This window comes from Lycorma delicatula, chromosome 10 (assembly GCF_047948215.1).
Source record: "Lycorma delicatula isolate Av1 chromosome 10, ASM4794821v1, whole genome shotgun sequence".
Lineage (NCBI taxonomy): Eukaryota > Metazoa > Arthropoda > Insecta > Hemiptera > Fulgoridae > Lycorma > Lycorma delicatula.
The window spans coordinates 27,694,146-27,717,927 of record NC_134464.1 but is presented as its reverse complement, the minus strand read 5'-3'; the positions used below and the strand labels follow the sequence as shown (position 1 = coordinate 27,717,927).

Sequence of the window (23,782 nt, the reverse complement as noted above, 5' to 3'; positions counted from 1 at the left end):
TAATTTTTTTGGAATAAATCTTTTCATGAATGTTATTTTATACATGTAGAATCTACTTGATAAGAAAAATTAATTACATAAACGAAAATTAAAGCTCTAAAACCTGTCATTAGAAACAGGGGAAAACTAAATACTCCCGTCAGAATATCAAATACTCAGTTTAAATACTCCAGTCAGAATATCAAATACTCAGTTATTAGAATATCTTCAATTTTTATGAGTTATATAATGACTTTTAATAGCACATGAAGAAGGTTAAGGTACGATAAATAAACAAAACATCTAATATATCAATCTTAACCGAAGATGGAATCCGTTCAGTGTTACTTAACTTTAAATAAATGCATCACCTTTTTATGCAGAACTAACATTTAACTGATTGAATTATTTTTATATAAACCAATTGGAAACTTCCACTATTCCACCCACGGTTTAAATTTGAGAATGGGAAAAACAGATTCGTAATAATTTTTGACTTGTTCTCGGATGGCTCGGCAATTTTTGGCCGTATAAAGTAAATTCTGTTTTAGCATGTATTAAAATAGATTAACAAAAACTCATTGATCAGTAATGTCTATCTGAGTAAATATAAAAAATTTCACGGGGGGTCATGAACGGAACGAACAGTCGCTGCCTGGAGATGCCAAGAACTTTTTTCTGGGGTTATATTGTCTTGTTTAGCGGTATCTTTGTGGTGATATAACACACTCTTAAATTTTTAAAGTTTTTTCGTAGACCTTTAACTATTAAGACTTATTAATATAAGGTCATAAAGGATTTAATGACTACATGAGTAAAGATTATAGTACTGTATATAGATATGGCCGCGATGTGAATCGGCACTGACACAAGGAACGTGAGTGGCTCAGTAGAATCATGACGAACTCACTCACATAAATTAATTAACACACACGTTTGTTTATTCTTCACTCTATAAGTCTTTTTTTCTTTTTCTGTTTAGCCTCCGGAATTACCGTCAGGATTACTTCAGAGGATAATATGTATGAGTGTAAATGAAGTGTAGTCTTGTACAGTCTCAGATCGACCATTTCTGAGATATGTGGCTAATTGAAATTCAACCACCAAAGAATATCCACGATCTAGTATTCAAATGGGTACAAAGGTTTTAAAGCCTTTAGTAGGATTAGAACCTTAGAACTCTTGATCTCGAAATCAGTTGTTTTTAGACAATGTCCAATACATCCCGCGTTTAAAGCGATATCATGTTTTAATCAACTGCCGTGAGATATCGTATAATCGTCAATAATAAAAATGGACATTCAGAAAAGTATAAATACTGTAAAATTGTTTTTTGTTTATAATTGTAATAGTATATATTTATGGAAAGTTGGCCTCTGACTAATATTTGTACGAGTGTGAAAAATATTCATCGGTATTAAATAAAATTAAAAATTAAAATTCAATCTTTGGTATTTTTTTTTTTTTTTTTAAATAATGTTGTCATAAATTAGATTATTTTCTAAATAAATTGCAAACCCTTTCTTTTTAAATAATAAAAAAGATTCTGATGAGTAAATAAAAAAAAATTTATATAAATCAATTAGTGGAAAAAACGGAAAGTGTAGAAATTGTCTATCTATCTTATCTATAATCCGTTGACTGAGGATGCCCAATGTAAGGAATAACTTCAGACCCACCTAAATCAACCCTGCTTCGCCTTAAGAATAGTCGTGTTTCTTCCTGCATATTCCTTTTATAAAACTTGAAACCTAATAGGCTGAATACATAGTTACAATCATGAAATTAATTGTCATAAAACAGGATAAGTGGGAATGAATTCAAATAAGGGTACCAAAAGCTTTTTTTTATACCTGCAAATGTAGAATTAGATCCAAAAGTATTTCCTGACAATTATACTTAGCTCATGTACTTCCAGCTTTATTTAATACTATACATAAACCTAAAGAATTCTAAAAAAAAAAAAACGTTTACGTATCAGAAAATTAATGCTAGCCGTTTTTCCCGTGATTAATTAAAAATATATTCCAATTGTTGATTTCCTAATCGTTTTTTAATCACATAGTTATTTTGTGAAAATTTTAACAGAAACTTCTCTGAAAATCAAATTATGATCCCAGGATTATCCTTGCAAGTTATCTAAATTAGCATTATTCATATTTCATAATAAGTAATTGAATTTTCCATGACTTATTAATACCAATCTGGTATGGGTGTGTAATATTTACGAAAAAGGAAAAGTTCCATCAGACTTCAAAAAGAGTGTTATAGAGTATGATACCAAAGAAAGCAGGACCAGATAAACGTGAAGAATACAGAAAAATTAGCTTAACTAGTCATCCATCAAAAAACATAACTATAATTATGTACAGAAGAATTGAGGTGAAAGTGGAAGAAGTGTTAGGAGAAGATCAATTTGGTTTCAGGAAAATTATAGGGTCAAGGGAAGTAATTTTAGCGTTCATATTAATAGTAGAAGGAAGATTAAAGAAAAGAAACCAACATACTTTGTATTTATTGACCTAAAAAAGGCATTCGATAACGTAAACTGGAATAAAATATTCTGCATTTAAAAAAAAATAGGGTTCAAGTACAGAGATAGAAGAAAAATTGCTAACATTTACAAGAACCAAACAGCAACAGTAATAATTGAAGAACATAAGAAAGAAGCCGTAATAAAAAAGGAAGTCTGACAAGGATGTTCCCAATCCCCGTTACTTTTTAATATTTACATAGAACTAGCAGTTAATGATGTTAAACAACAATTTAGATCCGGAGTAACAGTACAAGATGAAAAGATGCTACGATTTTCTGATGGTATAGTAATTCTAGCTGAGAGTGAAAAACATTTAGAAGAAACAATGAACGACATGGATGAAGTCCTACGCAAAAACTACCGCATGAAAATAAACAAGAACAAAATGAAAGTAATGAAATGTAATAGAAATAATGTGGTAAACCACTGAATATAAAAATACGAAGAGAAAAGATTACGGATGTAGTAGAATTTTGTTATTTGGGAAGTAGAATTACTAAACATGGACGAAGCAGGAACGATATAAAATGCCAGATAGCACAGGCGAAACGAGCCTTCCTTCAGAAATATAATTTGTCTGCATCAAAAATTATTTTAAACGTCAGGAAAATATTTTTGAAAGTATATGTTTGGAGCGTAGCTTTATATGGAAGTGAAACTTGGAAGATCGGAGTATCCGAGAAGAAAAGATTAGAAGCTTTTGGAATGTAATATTATAGAAGAATGTTAAAAATCAGATGGGTGGATAAAGTAACAAACGAAGAAGTGTTGCGGCAAATTGATGAAGAAAGAAGCATTTGGAAAAATATAGTTAAAAGAAGAGACAGACTTGTAGGCCACATATTAAGGCATCCTGGAATATTCACTTTAACATTGGTGGGACGGATAGAAAGGAAACATTGTGCAGGCAGGCAACGTTTGGAATATGTAAAAAAAATTTTTAGGGATGTAGGGTATATACTGGAAATGAAACGACTGGCACTAGATAGGGAATGTTGTAGAGCTGCATCAAACCAGTCGAATGACTGAAGACAAAAAAAAATCTAGTGTGCAGAGTGGTGCAGCATATTCATTCATCTTTTAGAATCATCTACTAAATATACTGAATGAAATGAGTCCATGCGTATTACCTTTCGGGTAGGTAGGTGATTCCATTCCTTCGACGACTATAGTTTTCAGTCTTGCTTGAGACTAGAGATATGTTTTGTTATTTTTAGTAATAGTTACACCGATGGGAATGTTGCTTTCGGCATTCGCATCGGTGGCATCCCGGGCCGAAACGACTGAGAGATGTCATATGCCGAGATTTAAAAATGACCTTCGGTAAAGCCAATCACGGTTAGATACGGTCGTATGGAGGGTTGGTTGAAGGGTGTCTTCTGCTAGGGATCAGTTCATGAGTAGACCTACCAATAAGAAGAGTACTTCAATTTTGCTCCTATGCTTCCATTATTCTTCATTGTATAGTCCTATTAACGCCGTACTTACGTAGTATTAACCGTGTATCATCCGTTATGCTTTCTTCTTAAGTACGGTTATTGTAAGCGTATTTAATAAGGCGGCTCTTAAATAAAGAAGAGTATTTATTATTAACGTAGATAATTTTTAGATGTTGTTACATCTGTTGAATATTTACGTTATTTTGGTTTCCATTACACGCTAAATTACTTTAATCGATTAGAGTTTTATTTGTTATACAATCTATTATTGATAATAATTATTATTTTTCTATTAATGATGTTTATACCGTATGTTATGGTAAGGAAAAGTTGGAAAGCCTGAAAGCATAGATCTCTATAAAAACTATATAAATTCTCCCCTATATTACAAATCTCGTCAGTCCATTTGTAATCCTTTTTTACATATCAGGGTAATTCTGATAAATATCTTTTTCTTCGATATTTTAAGCTGCGATAGATACCTAAATTAGCCAACTTTAATAATTACGGATTTAATTACGTAAAATCCCATATCATGAGCCGATTAGTTGACCATATTATCGGCTGAGTGTTTTTATTTAATTAAATTGTTGAAAATAAAATGTTATTCTTTTTTTTAATTTATTTGTTTAGTACCAAGAGTAAGACTGGTGGTGATTCCGTTGGTAATTCCGTTAGCGATGTTGACCAATAATGGACCTACAACAGCGCCGACCACTGGAGCTAAAGCGGAACCAATTTTACTTAAAGCTGGGTTGATCCTAAGACCACCATTTTCAGTTGCGGCTAATAATGATGGAAACGTCTGCGGTTGTTCGTCATCGCTACGTGGTTGTACAGGTGACGATGAACTATAATTTAATAAAAGTAATAAACTCACTGTTTTTATGATCTGTAAAAAAAGAAAGACAATTCATTATTTAATCAACATTTTGGTGATTTTTTAAAAATCACCAAATTTAAAAATTATTTTCTATTGTAATTTTTGCTTTATAATTGAATTATTTGTATAATATTCTAGAAATCCCCCTATCCCCTATATCTTGTATAGCTGGATTACGTATTTGTGTTACAAGTACATTTCTTTAATTTGTTAATCTCCGGTTCGTCAGCTCAGGATAAGTTTTAATTTAAATCAAATAACAATTTCATGTGCTGGGAGAATGTATAGAGAAAAACTAACACTGCCTGATCTCAATTAGTTTACCTTCTGAATGAGTTTAGTAGTAGTAGTATAAGAATTAATTTTTTACAATATTGGTAAACACAAAACAAGGGTTTTTTTCTCTTAAATGCAATTTTATCCATTCGTCGATCTATCGTACATTTCTTTTTGGGTAATTAGTACATAATATTTAGAGTATTCGCCTTGAAGCAAAATGGAACGTACTAAATATTATGAGATTAAAGATAGAAATAAAACAGAAACGAATGAAGAATTGTATAAAAATTAGTAACGTGATTGACGGCAATATATCTAAGTTATTTTGTAATCATGAAATTAATTTTTATAGTTTGATATTGTTTGATCTACTCACAACAATTTATAGTAGTTGAAATGACAATGTAAAAACGTACTGATATAATTTTGATACATTAATACCGTTACTTATGGTGCGGTGTATGCAAATTAAAAAATCTGATGTGGACACCACATGACTTTCTTGTACACCAATTAAATTACATATACAAATTGTTAAAAGTACATAAAATTTTATTTCAGTAATAACTTCTGATTTTTTAATATCTTTTTTTATTATTGTTGTTATTGAATTATTATTTATTGTAATTTTTTTTTACAATCAGAAGTTAATAATTATTAATAAATTTAGAGGAAATGGAATCCGATTTTAACCGATATGCCTTCCCCTTGTAAGATCCAAATATTTTATTATTTAAAATTTTATTTGGCTATAACTCTGGAACCAATGAAAATAAGTAACACTTATGATATATCGATTGATATATTATATCATTGATATCGATTGATATATTATATCGATTGATTATAATATATTGATTGATATATCGTTGAAAAGCTCTCAATTAAGGCTTACTTTCAGAGGGCTTGCTCTTCTGAAGTCGGAACATCCCACAGCCTAATAAACAGATGAAAAGAAAAAGTATACAAGCAGGGTAACGTGCGGAATCTTATTAATGACTTTTATACAGATTTGAATACCGGTGTTCTTTGGTGGTTGAGCTTAAATCAACCACACATCTCAGGAACGGTCGACCTGAGACTGTACAAGACCGCATTTCATTTACACTCATACATATCATTCTCGTTTATCCTTCATATTTAATAACTTACGGTGGTTCCGGAGGCTAAACAGAGAAAAAAGAAAGGGTAACATGCGCGTTCAATAACACAAACTCATAAATCAATAAAAAAAAATTAAGGTGTTTATAATAATTTATTTCGTTATCGGAATTTTTCATCACAGGAGGTAACGAAAGGACAGTTGATTAATTGTGTATTGCCTAAATAATTTGTGCGTTATCTTCCTGTATACAATCTACGCTTTCTTGCGGGAGGGTGTCGAAATAGATATGATCTCATACGTAACATGTTATCTCAATTCCAGTGGACTTCATCCGGAAAAAATGCCTACATCATCCGTAATTCATCGGGATATTATCTGTTCATTATTTTGACCTAGTTCAAAAAAATATCCACATTTCGTTAAATGTTGATGTTAGAAAATGAAAACTACTAATTTATGAAAAAAGTGGGATCAAGATAGTACACAAGTACTATTTTTACCACAGAATGGTAGCGTCTCAACCTTTCATCGCGAGGTCTCCAGTTCGAATCCCGGTTAGGCATGGCATTTTTAGCAGGCTAAAAAAATTCATTATTATCCATCAGAAACCGTAAGTGAGTGTAATCCTGTTTTTTATTTTTTTACTAAATAAATAAATAATTATTTAAAATTTACTTTTATTCAGTCACTTACTTGTTCTTTTTAATTTTTAAAACTTAAGTACAATAAAGTTTTTTTAAAGAAAGGAACATTTTTTGAAAAATATTTAAGGTAAGTGCGATGATGTAGGAACATATCGCAAGATTTTAACGCGTGCCTATGAAAAAAAAATTGTGCAATAAGTATTTGTTTATTCCTATACTTTACATATAGCATGTATCATTTCGTATAGAATTTTCACCTTTAAACTTTAACGTTTATAGCCGACTGTTTAGTATAAAATATTTATTGCTCAGTAAGACTTATGAAATAAATATTAAAGAGCTACTATAAAGATTTTCTTATCTGTTGCTTGGTTATACTTCCTGTATAAATAGATAGAATTTTGTTTTTATTGTCTTACGAAAATAATTTTTACGTTTATCCTTCGTTTTTATTTTATCTTGGTAATCCTGTAGACAGGTTGTAACTAAATGTACTGTAAGTTTACAAATAAAGTGGTATTTCTTTTATGTTATACTAGAGTTACTTTGTTAAATACGTTAACATTGATATATTCTACATTGATTATACATATTTTACGTATAATACCTATAAGTAATACTTGTTCTTACTTATAAGTATATATTATACTTAATACAACTTGATGTAATATATTTTTTTAACGTTTTCTGGTAGGGTTTTTCATAAAATTGTTATTATTTTTTTTTTAATACAGGATACAATTTGATTACATTTACTTCTGCTGTTTTTTTTCTCTGTGCGCGCGGCTTTGTGTGAGAAACCGTGACAGTTTTAAGTGACTGCTTGAAGACTTGGTATTTGAAAGAATATTTTCTTTCAAATACCATCTACATTCCCAATCATAGTTTTACTTTTTTTGGTTTTAGTATACAAATTTTCTCATTTAGTTTTTAAAACAAAATATATGAATATCATTTTTCACCGACTCTTTGAAGAAAAGAACGGTATTACATTTGGTCGCATGGTAGAATTGAGGGATGAAATTGAATTTTCTTTTCGTTTTGAGGTATGAGGAGTACCACCAAAAAACCATACACTCAAAATATAATTTTCATATGTATATATAAGCCTATGTTTAAAATAAGTGTTTCGAAAATCCCAAAAATAATATTCATGTATAAAATTTTGTGGCTCGACAATTTTCATAACTTGATCAATTTCATTGAAATTTAGATATGTTGTTGTAGTATCTCTGACATTGTGCTTATGAGAATATGACGAATATTGGTTAAGTCGTTCTTTAGTTACGCTCAATTTAAGTCGACAACAGACAAAATAACCTCAATTTAAGCTTATGTTGATTTTTGTGTTGGTGAATTTCTCATACGCACTTATGCAGTGAATCACAGTGGTGAGTGAGTTTAAATTTGATGCTGAATGTCTAGGGTTTACTCCTTCATCGAACGTATGTTGTACTCTGAAAATCAGTGAGTGCGTTTTTGACTGCGAAATAATGAAGGCGTCGGAAACAAAAGGTCGGTGGTCTTCTTGAGCAAAATTGCGCAAGAGTTTTTCATTATTTCAGAAATAACCAATAGTTTCTTAGTTAACTGCTACTTGAAAAATTATTGGTAACCAGGGAGTGTTAATGTATTATATTCAATTTATATCAAGAACAGTAAAAACAACTTTTTTTAACTAGGTAGTTAAAAATAATCATTTTTAAAAATTGTTTCAAACTGACAACTCTAGTTAGTATAATATAGTATAGTAGTTAATAATATATATTACAGTTAAAATAACTAGTTTTCTTTTCCCATTTTGGAAAGGATCTCAGTTATGAAATAATATTTAACAGGTCAACAAAAAAATAAAGATATTAATAAAGATCCCCCTCAGTTTTTATCATTATTATGAAGCGATTTTATTTTCATACTCATCGGCAATATATGATTCTAATGTAATATATTGAAAGTGGGAAAACTTACAAGTTATGTTTTCCGTTTTCTTTTCATTGATTAAAATGAGCTGTTGCCAGCCAACTTACCAATTCAACCTTTATTTAGCAACCTTTATTTACAATTGATACTGGTACTTTAATATAATAGGTTTTAATTATTAAAATCCCGTCGTTCCTTCTCATAATACAGGATACATTTACCTAAATGTGTTCTAAACTAAATTATCTGGATTACCCTTCCCCAGTCAGTTCTCTAAATCCACCCCCTGTTTACTTTGACGTGCAATATAAATTTGTTACAATACATACATATATATATATATATATATATATATATATATATATATATATATATACTAGCCAGCCCGTCTAGTCAGAATCTGGATCCTTGGGGCTCAGGTCAACCCAGGGAAATCCCGGAGCTAGCTCAGGGGCTCCTCGGATGGCCGCAGAGCTCGCTGCTTCAGTCGCCATTCCCATCTACCCAGAGGGGTCTACACTCTGAACCCTCGCACTGTTTGATATGCTCATGGTTTTGATAATAATACTGATAAATAATAATTATAGTATTCAGGTTTTATAGAAACCTGAAAAAAAAACTAAATTACAAACGATAGATTATGGTAAGTCAAGTACACACACCTTTGACGAAGAAAAATTCATAACTTATTTCTTTGCCATGATGGCAGAAATATAATAAAGTAAAACGATTATTCTATTTTTTTCCTTAATGAATATCTTTAATTGACAACTTCACTCTCCTTGGGGGTGAAGAAATAATGATTATTTTTAATATTTTAACCTTCAAGGGAGCTATGGCCTCGGTCTGCGGCTTAAAACCTTCCATGGTATAATACAAATGTATCCTAAGGATTTTAAAGAAATCGATCGATTCATTCTTCGAGATTTATCGAGAAGAAATATGTCTAAAATCATTCTCAGTTATGCCAAGAGGCATGGATAAATATTTAGTTGCCATTGATCGAGTAGGTTTTTTTTTTTTTATCCTGAACAAATAAAACCTCTCCTCCTCTTTTTTATATAATGGTATATATATCCTGACAGTTAAATTAAAATGGGGGGGGGGAGGAATAAGCATGAAAGCATTATATTTTGGTTCATTTAGATTAGTAAATACTTTCAAAAAATACTTCAAATTTTGTTAGACAACATTTTTTTTTCCATTTGATGAACCACGGGACTCGAATATGTCATTTTATTCATTTTTTAATGTAACTTTACGAATCGCGTCTCTAGATAGCAGTACTTGATAGTATAAGGTAGCGTACAAAAACTTGATAATGTACTTGAAATAATAAAATCTAAAAGAAAATATACTACAGTTTGTTTTAATAGTAAATGCTGTTATGTAAATGAAAGTACTGAAGATGAAATTTTTTTTTGTACTTCCCATCACGTCTTTAAAAAAAATAAAAGTATTAGTTTACAAAAGATTATATTAGTTTTATTAAAAAAGGAATAAAAAATAAAAAATAAATAAATTTGATTGGTAAAATTGAGTTTAACGATACAAATTGAGGGTTACACTTACAAAGTACTAAGTACAATATTACATAACGGATTTTCGATTCGTAAAGATCATTATACTAGTTTTATTAAAAAAGGAAAAATGTGATATGAAGTGAATGATATGACTATCAACAAAAAAAATTGGTGTAAAATAAAATTAGTTTGTTCTAAGGCAATAAATTTAATAATAAATCCATAAGATAACAATCAGTAATTTATAAAAAAAAAATCAAATAATAATCTAACAAAATTCAGTGATACCCAAAAAAAGTACAATGAAATTGTAAACCGTATGGCAAGATTCTCGCAGATATCATTTCTTTCACTCTAAAAACAAAAATTTGTCTAATATAAATAAAACTGTTTTTAACAAAACGATACTGATATCAAAAAAGGAAGACACTACATATCTGTTATCAAAGTTTGTTATTAATTTAGAATTATGTTTAAAAAAAATACATGTTAAATATATGTAATAGACAATAGATATACATTAATAGATAATAAACAATATTTAACCGTTCCATATAAGAAAAAAAAAAGTTTGTCATAAAACTCTAACCGGGCCGATTTCATTTATATGTAATACATATCACAGTTACAGAAATACATTTCTTATTCGTTCTTTAATAAGTAAAATCGGGCCGGTAAGAGTTTTGTAACAAATTTTTCTTTCTTTTGCTTATTATACGGAATGCTTAAACATTGTTTATTATCTATTTTTGTATATCTATTTTCTATTACATATATTTAACATGTATTTTTTTTTAAAGAAAATTCTAAATTAATAACAGATTTTGATAATAGAAATGGAGTGTCTTACTTTTTTTGATATCAGTATCGGTTTATTAAAAACAGTTTTATTTATATTACACAAATTTTTGTTTTTTGAACAGAAGAAATGATATCTGTAAGACTCTTATCGTACGGTTTACAATTTCATTGTAATTTTTTTTTATTATTTTTATATTATATTACAATAAAAGGTGTTGCATCAACATATCTTATAGTATTTTTTAATAAACCATAATAATAAATATTAAATAATTATTATATCTTAAAAGATGAAACAGAAATTAATTGTATTTCTTGCTTGAATAAATACAAATTTTAGATATTTGTTCTCATTTGATTAAATACATTATTATGTACTGGTTTGTTTGAGTATTTTAAGTAGGTTACGGTACTTCCAGTAGTTGATAAATCACGTTCAAAATTATCCTGTATAATAAAGCTAAATGTCAAGATAGTGTTTATGAATTACTCTGTGTCTATATGTTTGTGTGTGTGTGTGTGTTTGCAATGGAAAGTTAACAGCATTACATTAAATTTATATTATGTTTGGTATTTCTATGTGTTCTGTTATGAGATGAGTACAACTGAGGAGTATTTTATCTTTCACTTAATACATTGGCTATTTTGTGCTTGCATAGATTTAACGAATTCCTTCCGTCATATTACTGTCTAAGACAAAAGAGTTATTATGTTCATATTAAGATCCGTAATGTTAGAATATTTTTAAAGTGGCGATTATTTTGTTACGTTAAAAAACAAGTTAATGTTATTTTAATAAAAAAAATTTAAAAAATGCAATTCAAAATCCATTAAATAAATAATAGATTTACTCAAATTTTTGTTTTTCAATTTAAAAAAATTGAGAGTTATTATTTTTTTTTTAGTATGACAGAGAGAAGTTGGGGGGAGGATAAATGTTGTAAAATACATAAAGTACATATCTGTGTATTTCGAGAATTTCTGCAGACGGGTCAATTTATTCCAGATTTTTGATGCTATATTTATTGATTATTAAATCATTGCGGCGTTTCAATTTCCTATTAAAAAAAAAAATCGGGTACGTATAAGTTTAATAAAATTGTGTGCAAAACAATTTGAAGAAATAAATGTGAAACTCCAGGACGATGATTTTTTTTCTTTGAGAGTAATGATGAATGAAAGTGTGCAGTCCTGAATTCCACTTGGTTTTCTGTGGGCTTAGCTTGTTTAAATCTAACAGTTTACTTGACTGATGGAAACAGGAAATCGCTTTATTTAAATCTTTGTCTACTAATCTTGGCTTGGGATGATTTTCATTTTTACAGACGACATGAGTCACTTTTTGGAGCTACTTTGACATATATTATGTACCCTGCTACTGTTACTGTTATAGAATTTAATAAAGTTTTTGTGTGCATGTGTGTGTATATATATATATACTAGATGATCCGTCCGTCACCGCTTTGCCTGCGCTATAAGGTTACTTGCGTTTCCCGTCGCGGTCAGGAAATATTTAGCCGATCAGGGGGCTAGCCTTTCCCGTCCATCCAGGAGGCTCGACCCCCTGAACCCTCTATGCTCAATAAACTCATACTTGTGAGAATAATAATAATAATAAAAATAAATCCAAATTAAAGCCTTTTCATTTATAAAAAAAAAAAATATCTGTGTAATGTATTTCTTCAGAGCAACAGTTTGGTCAGTACAGGACCCCGAAACTTTGAGTAGTTTATGAATATGAGTTTGAAAATAGCCTGCGTCCACCTTAAAAATATTATAACTGGTTAACCGTACTTTGGACGGGTAAAAATGTATTTTTCTCGGTTCTTAGCGTTACCCGACAAACACTACTAGGAAGTTACGTACTTCATTTCTTTTTTTTTTAAATTAAAATTTCTATTTTGTTTTATGTTTTTTAGTCTAGTAACTGGAGGCAGGGGCAGAGCCAGTCGCATCGCACATAGAGTAACAGTGGGTGTTTTGGTTGAATCGTCGCGCCGTACACCATCACATTCCTTAAAAAATCGAAATTCAAAAAAACCTGAAAATATTTCTTTGATATTTATTTGAAGAGTATTTGCAAGCCTCAATCTACTCGATATCTCGTTTTAGTATATTCGAAAAAGGGAAAAATTTATAATAATTTTTCAATTTTTTTTTACCTTTCTTTACCCTTTCAAGATTAAAATTTTAAAAAACTAGAAATTGATTTTTAGATATTTAAAAAATTTAGAAATTGCTTTTTAGATATTGAAAAAATCTAGAAATTGCTTTTTATATATTAAAGATTTCACACACCAAAACTCAAGTTGATATCTTCATTTTTTACCCAGAAATTCAAAGAATTGTAAATTTCATTGTTACTCCATATTAGCCATTAAATCTTGTAGTTTCAAAAAAGTCCTTTCTTAGTATGCTCTTTCGCCCTAAGCAAAACATGTAAACAAATTTTCATCAATTTATCTTTAGTAGTTTTTGCTGGGCATTGATGAACCTGTCAGTAAATGTTCTTTTATATACATAGATACTTACATACAGAAAAATTAAACGAGTATGTTCAATTTTTTAGCTAAAAATATTTCCTCATTATGAAAGGTAAATGTGAGATTTAGATTTAATATTATTTAATATTTAATGTAATATTTCGTTTTAATTTAAAGTATATTTTATCATTATTTTTAAAAAAATAAAAATTTAAGTAAAATATTTTATGAAATTTAAAAACATTTTACTATGATAATTTTTGATAGAAATTAATGAAAATGAGATTTTATTAAAAATGTGTTTGTTCAATATTATGTTTATCACATGGCTGTTTAATGAACAAAAATAATATGTAAATATGGCTAGGTCTCATATACACTATGTAGTTCTATTTCTTTTATATTAAAATTTCAGTTCCGATATTGTTTTTTTACTTCCTTGTACGAAGGAAAAGAAGTATTGTGATTACGAAAATTTCGGTTTTCAGATTTCAATGGAAATTTCCATTTTGACCTCCCTGAATCCATTTTGACTAGTTTCGGCGTGACGTCTGTACGTACGTATGTGTTTATGTATCTCGCGTAACTCGAAAACGATTAGCCGTAGGAGGTTAAGATTTTGGATTTAGGACTGCTGTAGGATATAATTATGCACCTCTTCTTTCAGTTATAATCGACTGAATCAAAAGTGTTAAAAAACCCAAAATCCCCAAAAATTTGGATTTTGGAATTTTTCTTAGCAGTAATAAGCTTTCAACAATATATCGTAAATGTACTTATTTTCATTGGTTCCAGAGTTATAACCAAATAAAACTTTAATTAATGAAATATTTGGATCTTACAAGGGAAGGCAAATCGATTCGAATCCGACTTCATTTCCTTTTTTATTAATTTAAATATATCGATTTATTAATAATTATTAACCTCCGATTGTAAAAAAAATGATGATAAATATTATTTCAATAATAACAATTAAAAAAAAACAATATGAAAAAATATCAGAAGTTATTAATGAAATAAAATATTATGTACTATTCATTTAAAAAAATAGTGTATATGTAATTTCACAAGCGTAAAGAAAGTCATATGGTGTCCACATCAGATTTTTTTAAAATTATTAATTCAATACATTAGCTATAAAAAACTTAATCTTCGGAATACGGCACGAAAAATGTTGAAACATATATAGAAAATTCCAAGCAAATCTGGTTTCAAACCCGGAACCTTGCTGATAATAAATGACTATTGCTCTTATTCTGCTGAATATGATATGTTCAATATTATTTGTGCTAACATTCGATCATATAGAAGAAATCGTTTTTTAATTGATTTTAATTTTTACTTATCATTTTATTAGAAATTATGTCACGTTTTACTGTTTAATAAAATTAATTAATAAATAATTCACATAGGAGTTAAAAATCTTAGTGGCTACAGTAATTATTTTCATGAAATCATTACTGTTAATTATCAAGAAATATTTTGGCCGTATAGTTGTTGTGTAACTACCTTAAATGAAATAAACATAGGTATTTGGAAACTTTATATTTTTCAAGATAAAATGATTCAATACATCTCTCACTAAAGTAAGATTTGAAAATGATATATTAAATAAATGAGCTGTTCTCCTGACTTATGTTTATGACACCACCTGGTAGATGCAACTGTACTTTCGAATTTTAAAGTATTTAAACATGGTTTAGACATTATTAAAGTAAAAGGCATGACTTAGAATGAATTGACAATGCTTCAAAAAGATTGCATCCTGGAAAATTAGAACAAAAATTTGGTATGTATTAAAAGATGGAGTATTTTCACATAATTTTATAAAGTCAACTAAGAAATTTTAAAAAGAACAACCTTTAATATTTCTGAAATTTTTGCAGTAATGACCTTCATTGATCTAAAGCCAGGCTTCATCATACATTGTACCAAGGCTATTTTATACACTTATACATAATAATATGTATAATATTTCACCGTTCATTTCAATCCATGTAACGTGCCAAATAATTCACGGAACGGACAATGTTATTCCTTTAGGAAATATTTATTTGTTTTCTAGTGACTGTGTCTTCAGGAAAGTCATTCACATAAGAGGAAATTTTCCCTACAGGAAATCATATATTTTTATTGGAGCATATATTTAAGCTGTAAACCAATGTTATACTCGTACACAGTATGCTGATTCTATATGGGTAAACATGCCTGATTTCCTGAGAGCTTTACTAGGGTTGGGTGCTATTTTATTTTCACTTTTAAATTTATACTATTTTTTTTTCTGTTTAGCCTCCGGGAATCACCGTCAGGTATTACTTCAGAGGATGATATTTATGAATGTGAGTGAAGTATAGTCTTGTACAGTCTCAAGGCTTAGGTCCTAGTTGCCTGGAAAGGCTTTTCACGGTGGAAATATTAATTTTCTCACTGATCAAGCTTTTCCTTTATTTATAATCCCTTTTTATAATCGAAATCTCCTAATCATTTTAAAGTATTAATAAAAGGCTATAAACATTCCTACGACTACATAAAAAATCTTTAAACGTTGACACGTAATGCATTCTCTATTCCTGACTGTCTATTCCCTTCTATGAAAAATGCAACGATCTCATGAAGGATTGTGGCTGAAAAGATGTCTATATAGGTTGATAGTTTAATGTTTTTCTTTGGATGGTATTTAGTGAATTTGCATATGAATATTATGGATCTTGATGAAAATGATGAGTGTGCAATCTTTAAAAAATGCCTAAAGCGATCTAAATCAAATTTAATTGGGAAGATTTAATGATATTTTTTCGTGATTAATTTTCATCATTAAATAAAAAACAAAAAAAAACATTTTTACACAAAAGGTTTGGACACCTAATAATAACATTACGAGACACCTCCTTCCAGGGCACCCCCCCCCCACCCCTCATCCAACATGAGAGCCTAGCTATGGAGACATGCGCTGGAGCTAGTATAAATATTAAAAGATATAAAAATTTTTACTCGGATTTCTTGTTGAAGCTTTTGTCATTGTTGTACTATTCTAAATACATTCCGTTGTATTAAGTAAAAGTTGTAATTTTAATACAAGTAAGTAATATATTTTCCTAATAGTTTTGTTTTCCCTAATTAATATTACTTTACATTATTATAGGTCCAAAGCTAATTAAAAAGCCTAATTAAAAAACTAATTAAGGTCTTTCTTACTCAAAAGCGTAGTGAATAAAAATTGGTACTTACGTATTAACGCCACCGCAGCTACAGCTTTATTTAAAAACAAAGTAGTCAATCGGATTTCGGTGGAAAATGAACTGTCTCTTTATTAATTTTAATAAATGGTTATTTATATTTATTTATTTTATAAATATAATTTATCCAAACTTAACTTACGCTCGCTTCGCTCACTAACCTTGACTAATTAACACCGTAATTTTTTGAGTATTTATTTAATAAATTCAATAATTGTTGCAATTATTTATTATTTAAATAATCAAAACACTCCTGTTAATTAGTCAAGGTTAGCCAGCGTAGGTTAAATTTGGTTAAATTATATTTATAAAATATATAAATATAAATAACCATTTATTAAAATTAATAAAGAGACTATTTTGAATCTATGTTAAACTCTATATCAGCCCATTTTCCACCGAAATCCGATTGACTACTTTGTTTTTAAATAAAGTTGTAGCTGCGGTGGCGTTAGATACGTAAGTACCCAAAAATTTATAAATTAACCAAACAATCCGTTACGGCACGTAAAAAGGCGGGGGTAGATTTCATCGGTGCTAAGTAGGAGATAAAAAATATATCCACCTTGAAGTTAAGAAAAACTTCAAATTTACTCAATACGACAATGGTTGATATGAAATAAAGTTTCACATGTTTAGCATACGACAAGCCTCATCTTCTTACAATTCCAGCAACATTTTGGCCATCCCTTGCCATAAGGGTTGATCATATCAAAAATTTTTTCAAACAAAAGTTTTAGTTAATGTTTAGAGGACTAAGGAACATTTTAAACCGATTCGACACTGTGCCTAATAAGGGAGATATGATTTTTTTTTGTCTTCGGAACCCCATTTTTCCCATCCTCTGGGCCAATGGTTGGTGATATCAAAAATCTTTACTTAAATAAGTTTTAGGCCCTTATCCAAAGAATAGTAGGAACTTTAAAATAATTCGATATTTTACTTAATAGGAAAGTTAGTGATAGTTTGGTTTTTCGAAAAATCTCCATGGTCCGATTTTGCCCATTAACGAACTCGACTGAGATTTTGGGTCGTTATATTTTATGTATCAATTTGAAAGTGATTGGCGCAAAATTACAACAGTTATCGTGTTCGCAAGAAAGTGAAATATAAACATATATATATATATATATATATATATATATAAACTTTTGAACTGACGGGACGGTGGTTGTGGTGTCTTAGAGTTGTAAACGTGAAATTTTCCGGAAGTCGAAATATGATACCCATTACATTAGGTAACTTTCTTATGAAATCTACCTAAAAAGCCAAGTTTACCGTAAAAATTATAGTTTTTAATGTGATTTTTAGATACTAATTAAATATCTTTAATTAATATATGTGTTTATAATATTAAACTTATTAAATTATTCGAGTACTTACCACAGTCATTGTTGAGTTCCTGGAAATTATTGTTATATTGAATTACTGTAGTAAATTAAAGTAATAAGTATTGTTTATATAGTAAATGTGTGAATCAAATATTTATTTAAACGATGTATATTTAAATATTAGATTCACTTTATCGATTTAAAAGTAATAATGTGGAATATAATAGTCATTATTATTTACCGTTGATTCCGTTAGACGTTTATTAAAATTAATAGCCCATTACCACTATAACTGAATATATGCTATTATAAGACGTTTACCTTTTCATAAATTGCTATTTATGACAAAATTATTGTATATACATACATAATAATAACAATAATTGTAATTAATTATTAGGTTATTTAATTATATAATAACTTAATAATCTAATTATAATCGATAACAGTCTAAATTTTATCATGCATTGATGTAATCGATTCTGGGCTATAATTTAAAATCCATTCACCTTTTATTATACTATAATAATAATTACTATACCGGTAAAATATCCCGTTTCGAGTAATGAATCTACTGACAACTTAAATTTACTGTAATTGAACGAAATTTATGTATTATTTACATAATTTTTGTCAATAATTTTATTGTTATTTTTATTATAATTATTCTTTTACAATTTATCGGCTCTATTAAAATTTGATTTTAAGGGAACTGCTTTTAAATTTTGTTTTGATTGAAATGGAAAATTGAAATTGCAGTATTATTTTAAGTAAGTATCGTTGAAAAAAATAAATAAGGGAGCTTCGCAATTTTGATTTTCAGGGACTTACTTTAGTTAAAGGGATATGATATGGAATAAAGAAATTCTTAGAAGATTAAATAAGGTATTTAAACTTAAATGGTAATGGAAAATATACTTTTACAGTGGTTCTATTCACTTAATCTACCACTGATATTTCTTTCGATAATTATTTTCTAATCTAAAACTGTTGATAAATTTTAAAAGATTTATAAATTTTTATTAAACCGTAGATATATATGTTCTGTCCTTGTTGCATGATAAATGTGTAATTAGTTACGTGTTCCAAAAAATGAAAATAAAATATCCTCCAAAAGTAGCTGAATTCCTATTTCCATTTCTCTTCACTGATCAGTAAAGAAATCATACGATCTTACGTAATATATACCCACGGAAGAAAGTAACCAATTTGGCTACCCAAAAGAAAGAAACGTATGTTAAATGCGATCTTTTTTTAGTTTATGTTAATATTTAAATATTAATTGTACATACTTCACCTGTTTTAGGTAGATCTCATAAGAAAACTATCTATTGTATTGGGTACCGTGATTCGACTTCCGGAAAATTTCGACATATCTTCCCGTTTAACATCTCCCCACACACCAAAACAACCGTCAGTTATGAATGTCATCTTGATTTCCGCAGAGCTTCATTTGATATTGTGCAACAGTAAACTTAGCCCAGAGAGCAACCACTTCACTCCTCATTTCCTTACTAATCCTGACTTTATATGATAATTATTCTTGTGAATGTCATTTTTGGGTAAATAAATTTGCCATCTTGAAATACTAAATAGCTCTTATTTTATTTTATTTTGTGATCTTTATTTCTGAAAAACATTAAAAAAACTTATTTTATTACGTAGCAATCAAGTTGACTTTGATTCCGGTAATCTGGGATATATTGTATTGTTTTAAACATTCTGTCAACTATATTCTCCAGAAGGCAGGATAAAGACTTATCTTTATCCATCAATAACACCCTTATAAATCAGATTGAAAAAAGGAGTTTTTTCTTAAATTTATAATACGAGTAAAATAACAAGAAAAATTATAACTATCAAAATCACCAGTAGAACATTAATGCCAAAAATTATCTTTCTATTTTTTTAGTTTATTTGAAAATAGATTTTTATTAAACGCCGAAAAATGAAACAAGTATGAATAAATTATATTCTCGGGCCACAACAGCAATCAGATCGGCAGCCAAATTGTTAAAAATGTTTTAAAAATCATTTTCTTAGAAGGACATAATATTTTCGTTACTTTTATTAATTACAAAAAAAATTCTAGTCAAATTAAATCTATTTTCTTTCATATTATAAAGTAAATAAAACTTTAAGAGTAAATAACATTTAAAATTTTATCATTAGGATAAAGGTTAAATTTTAACCATTATAGTAATACTATGAAAGTTCCGTAACATCGTTTTTAACCTAATTACAATATTTTTAAATAATTATATTAAATATGCTTTAAAAATTATGTACATTTAAAAAAAATGTAAGAGTTATAACTAATAAAATATATATTTCTTATGACGATTGCATTAATTTATATTTTTTTGAAGATGTACCGCTAAGACGAAAGGGCATTGCGTAATTATATTAATGGTCCGACTGGTTTTTCATCTACACTTTAATTAATTCGTCTTTGGTTACGTATTATTAATTTGGCAATAGGTACTATTTAACACGGCCTTGGATGTAACATTTCAAATTATGAACTATGGCCATCAAACTAATAATTATACAAATAAAAAGTGAATGATCGGTGACCATCGGGTATATTTATGTGTACGTTATGAAATAATTTAAATTTAAGTTAATTTTAGTTATTGTTTTGTTCTGGATAAAAGTTCTCAGTGCAGTATAAATGTCATCGGATGCCAGTAATACCCTAAGGGAAATCATATCTATGCTCACGTATTCACGTACATTACTGATAGGTTATACGTAGAGTTTATTATTTATTACTAATGAAAAAAGCACGTCAACTTGAAATATTATTTTACTTTCCATTAAAACAGAATAGTCAGATAATTATTGGAATTAATACCATTTAACCTTATACAATAGTCGAACTTTACAAATCCGTTTTTAAATTTATCCTTTAATCATATTATAATCTTTTGTCAGGTGGTGTAGATGTGCATGAATAGATAAAAAATAATTATGTTTGTCGCGATAATTGCTTCTTTCTACATTTTTTCTGCGAGCGCCCTGTGCTTATTTTTTTATAACGCAAGACACTAATTGAAAAAAGAGAATGGTGGAAGACTAAAATTAGTTATTGGTATCACTTGAAAGTTTAAATCTTTTCTTGACTGAATAAATTCTCATGCTTAAAGAAACGTTCAGCATAATTTAATTAAAATTCTGTCTATCTTCAAGTTAACACGCGCGCGCGCACGCGCGAACACACAGAGAGAGAGAGAGTAATTTCTTTTATAAAGGAATTAGACAGTCCAACTTTTCCTGTTAGTCCTTTCAACCTGTATATTCCAGAGGTTAAATAATATCTTTAGGCAAATTGAGAGGTTAGAAGTAACCTCTTCAAAATCATTTTAAGGATGGACTTACCTTTTTTTTTGTTAAAGAGATGGGGAATCTCATTTACGGACACCTAAGCAGTGTCGGGCTCGCTCACAGGTGCCGCAAGATGTTATTATGTGTATGTAAATCTGCGCACTACCGACTAAACGCCACCCTGGCTACCACCCTTTCTGGAACCGCTAACGAAGCATTCCTTTTGGAAGGGGGGTTACACGCCCACTCACACACTCATACGTCATACTGTAATCGCATCATAATAGGAAAATCAACAGAAACACATCAGTTACAGCAAACAACATACATCAAAATACAGAAAACAGATTATGAAACTACATACAAAGAAAAAAGTCACACAACATATACAAATACAAGAGAAGAAAACAAGTCTTACAACAATATAAACATAGAAAAATCAGCAACAAAAAAACAGTAAGAACATAAAAAAAAAATGCCTGAAAAGAAACATTCATTAATATTACACCAGTGCAGCAACACAACACTAAAAAAAAAATCTGCACCGAACAGCAAAACCTCACAGAATGCAGAAGATACAAAATACTACGTAATACAATAAGGCCCCAAGAAAAGGGTTAGGCCCAAGGGTAAAGTTGCAATATTTATAGACTAATCTAAATCTAATTTAAATCCATAAAACTCAAAATAAAGAGGAATAAATTGAAAATGAACAAAAGAGTAGATGGTGAAAAAGTATCTATCTATGGAGTCACTGAAGCTTTTTTTTTTTGTTTAACCCCCAGGACCACCGTTAGATATTGCTTCAGAGGATGAGATAAATGATTTGTAGCGTGTGAAAATGCCATGCCTGACCGGAATTCGAACCCGGATCTCCCGATTAAAGGCCGAGTCGCTACCACACGCGCCACGGCGGCCAGCAAAAAAAATAAAAAAAATTCAACCATAGAAATTCTTCAAGACACCGACAAATAATGAATTTCGATTCTGCCCATTAATCACTGAGGGCTTTTTTTTAATAAAGAATGGAAATAAAAATTACTAAAATTTTTTTGTAGTTTAAATCTGCATTTTTTAATTTTTTTCTTCTGTACGGTAAATACAATGTAATAATGTCATACTTAGCTTCTCAGAAACGACCGGTTTGAGTTTGTGGTTGTTTAATTTGTAATATTAGCCTTGTGTTTGTAGTTTAGCTATTTAATCATGTCTCACCTTAAATTATGCCTTGTTTCTGCTGGGAAAAAAATTCTACGTGATTTTCGCAGAATTGCTCGGAAGGTTTGCAATGACCTTGTCTCTGTGAAAATAAACAGATGACGTCGAAAAAAAAAGAATGCTTATGGAAATTTTAATACTTGAATCGGCTTGGTTAGAACAGTTTAGATTACCATCCTTATATATGTTTTAATTAAGAAGTATGCCATAAAATAATTTCATTTGGAAGAATTTGATACGTTCTCAATTTTACGGTAACCGACTGGAAGAATTATATTCATCTGGTATATGCCAGTACATTAATTAAGGGCCATAGTTCTTTCTAAACTGACCAAATGTACCCGCAACCATAGGTTTCCGGCTCCAAAGAACAGGATGTTAATTTAAGCTTTCATTTGGCTTCGGACAACAGCCATTTCTGGAGTGTCGAGGTTTTTTGGTATTCCACACACAAATTACTGAATCGTTGTGGTTGCCTATTAGGTCAGTGGCAATAGTTTTGAAGGAGGAATAAACCGTAAATTATCTGATTAATATTTTTGGCAATTTACATGGTGACATTGCCATATAAGAATATTTACAGCAGATTTGGTGTGGTATATGTTTTGATTATCTGAAGTGTGTAAACATTTTGTTAGATATTCTGCTTTGACCTACCGGGTTGGTCTAGTGGTGAACGTGTCTTTGCAAATCAGCTGATTTGGAAATCGAGAGTTCCAGCTTTTTATACGTTTTTCAATACTAGTTCTTAGATACCGGTGTTCTTTGGTTGTTGGGTTTCAATTAACCATACATCTCAGGAATGGTCGAACTGAGACTGTACAAGGCTACACTTCATTTAACCTCATACATATCATTCACATTCATCCTCTGAAGTAATACCTGACTGTAATTTCTAGAGGCTAAACAGGTAAAAGGAAGATATCTGCTTTACGCAGAAATTAGAATAGGTTAGGGTAAACTGCTTTGGGCTTTTAGTTTAAAACAATTAAAAATAACTATTAAAATAAAAGTTTTCTGTTTTTTTTTTGTTTTTTAATGGTTTAAGATAAGTGCACTTCACTGTTCTGTTCTATTT

General features: G+C 29.4%; 1 protein-coding gene across 1 annotated transcript in view; it reads left to right on the top strand.

Moving 5' to 3' along the window:
- The window catches only part of LOC142331724 (uncharacterized), a 53,202-nt gene extending 33,559 nt beyond the window's left edge, over window positions 1-19,643 (top strand). The window contains exons 2-3 of the mRNA XM_075377771.1: window positions 4,588-4,794; window positions 19,466-19,643. Of these exons, the coding sequence (XP_075233886.1) occupies window positions 4,635-4,794; window positions 19,466-19,632 (327 nt within the window). The 5' untranslated portion in view covers window positions 4,588-4,634 and the 3' untranslated portion in view covers window positions 19,633-19,643. The remainder of the gene's footprint in view (window positions 1-4,587; window positions 4,795-19,465) is intronic.
- Window positions 19,644-23,782: the final 4,139 nt, after the last annotated feature.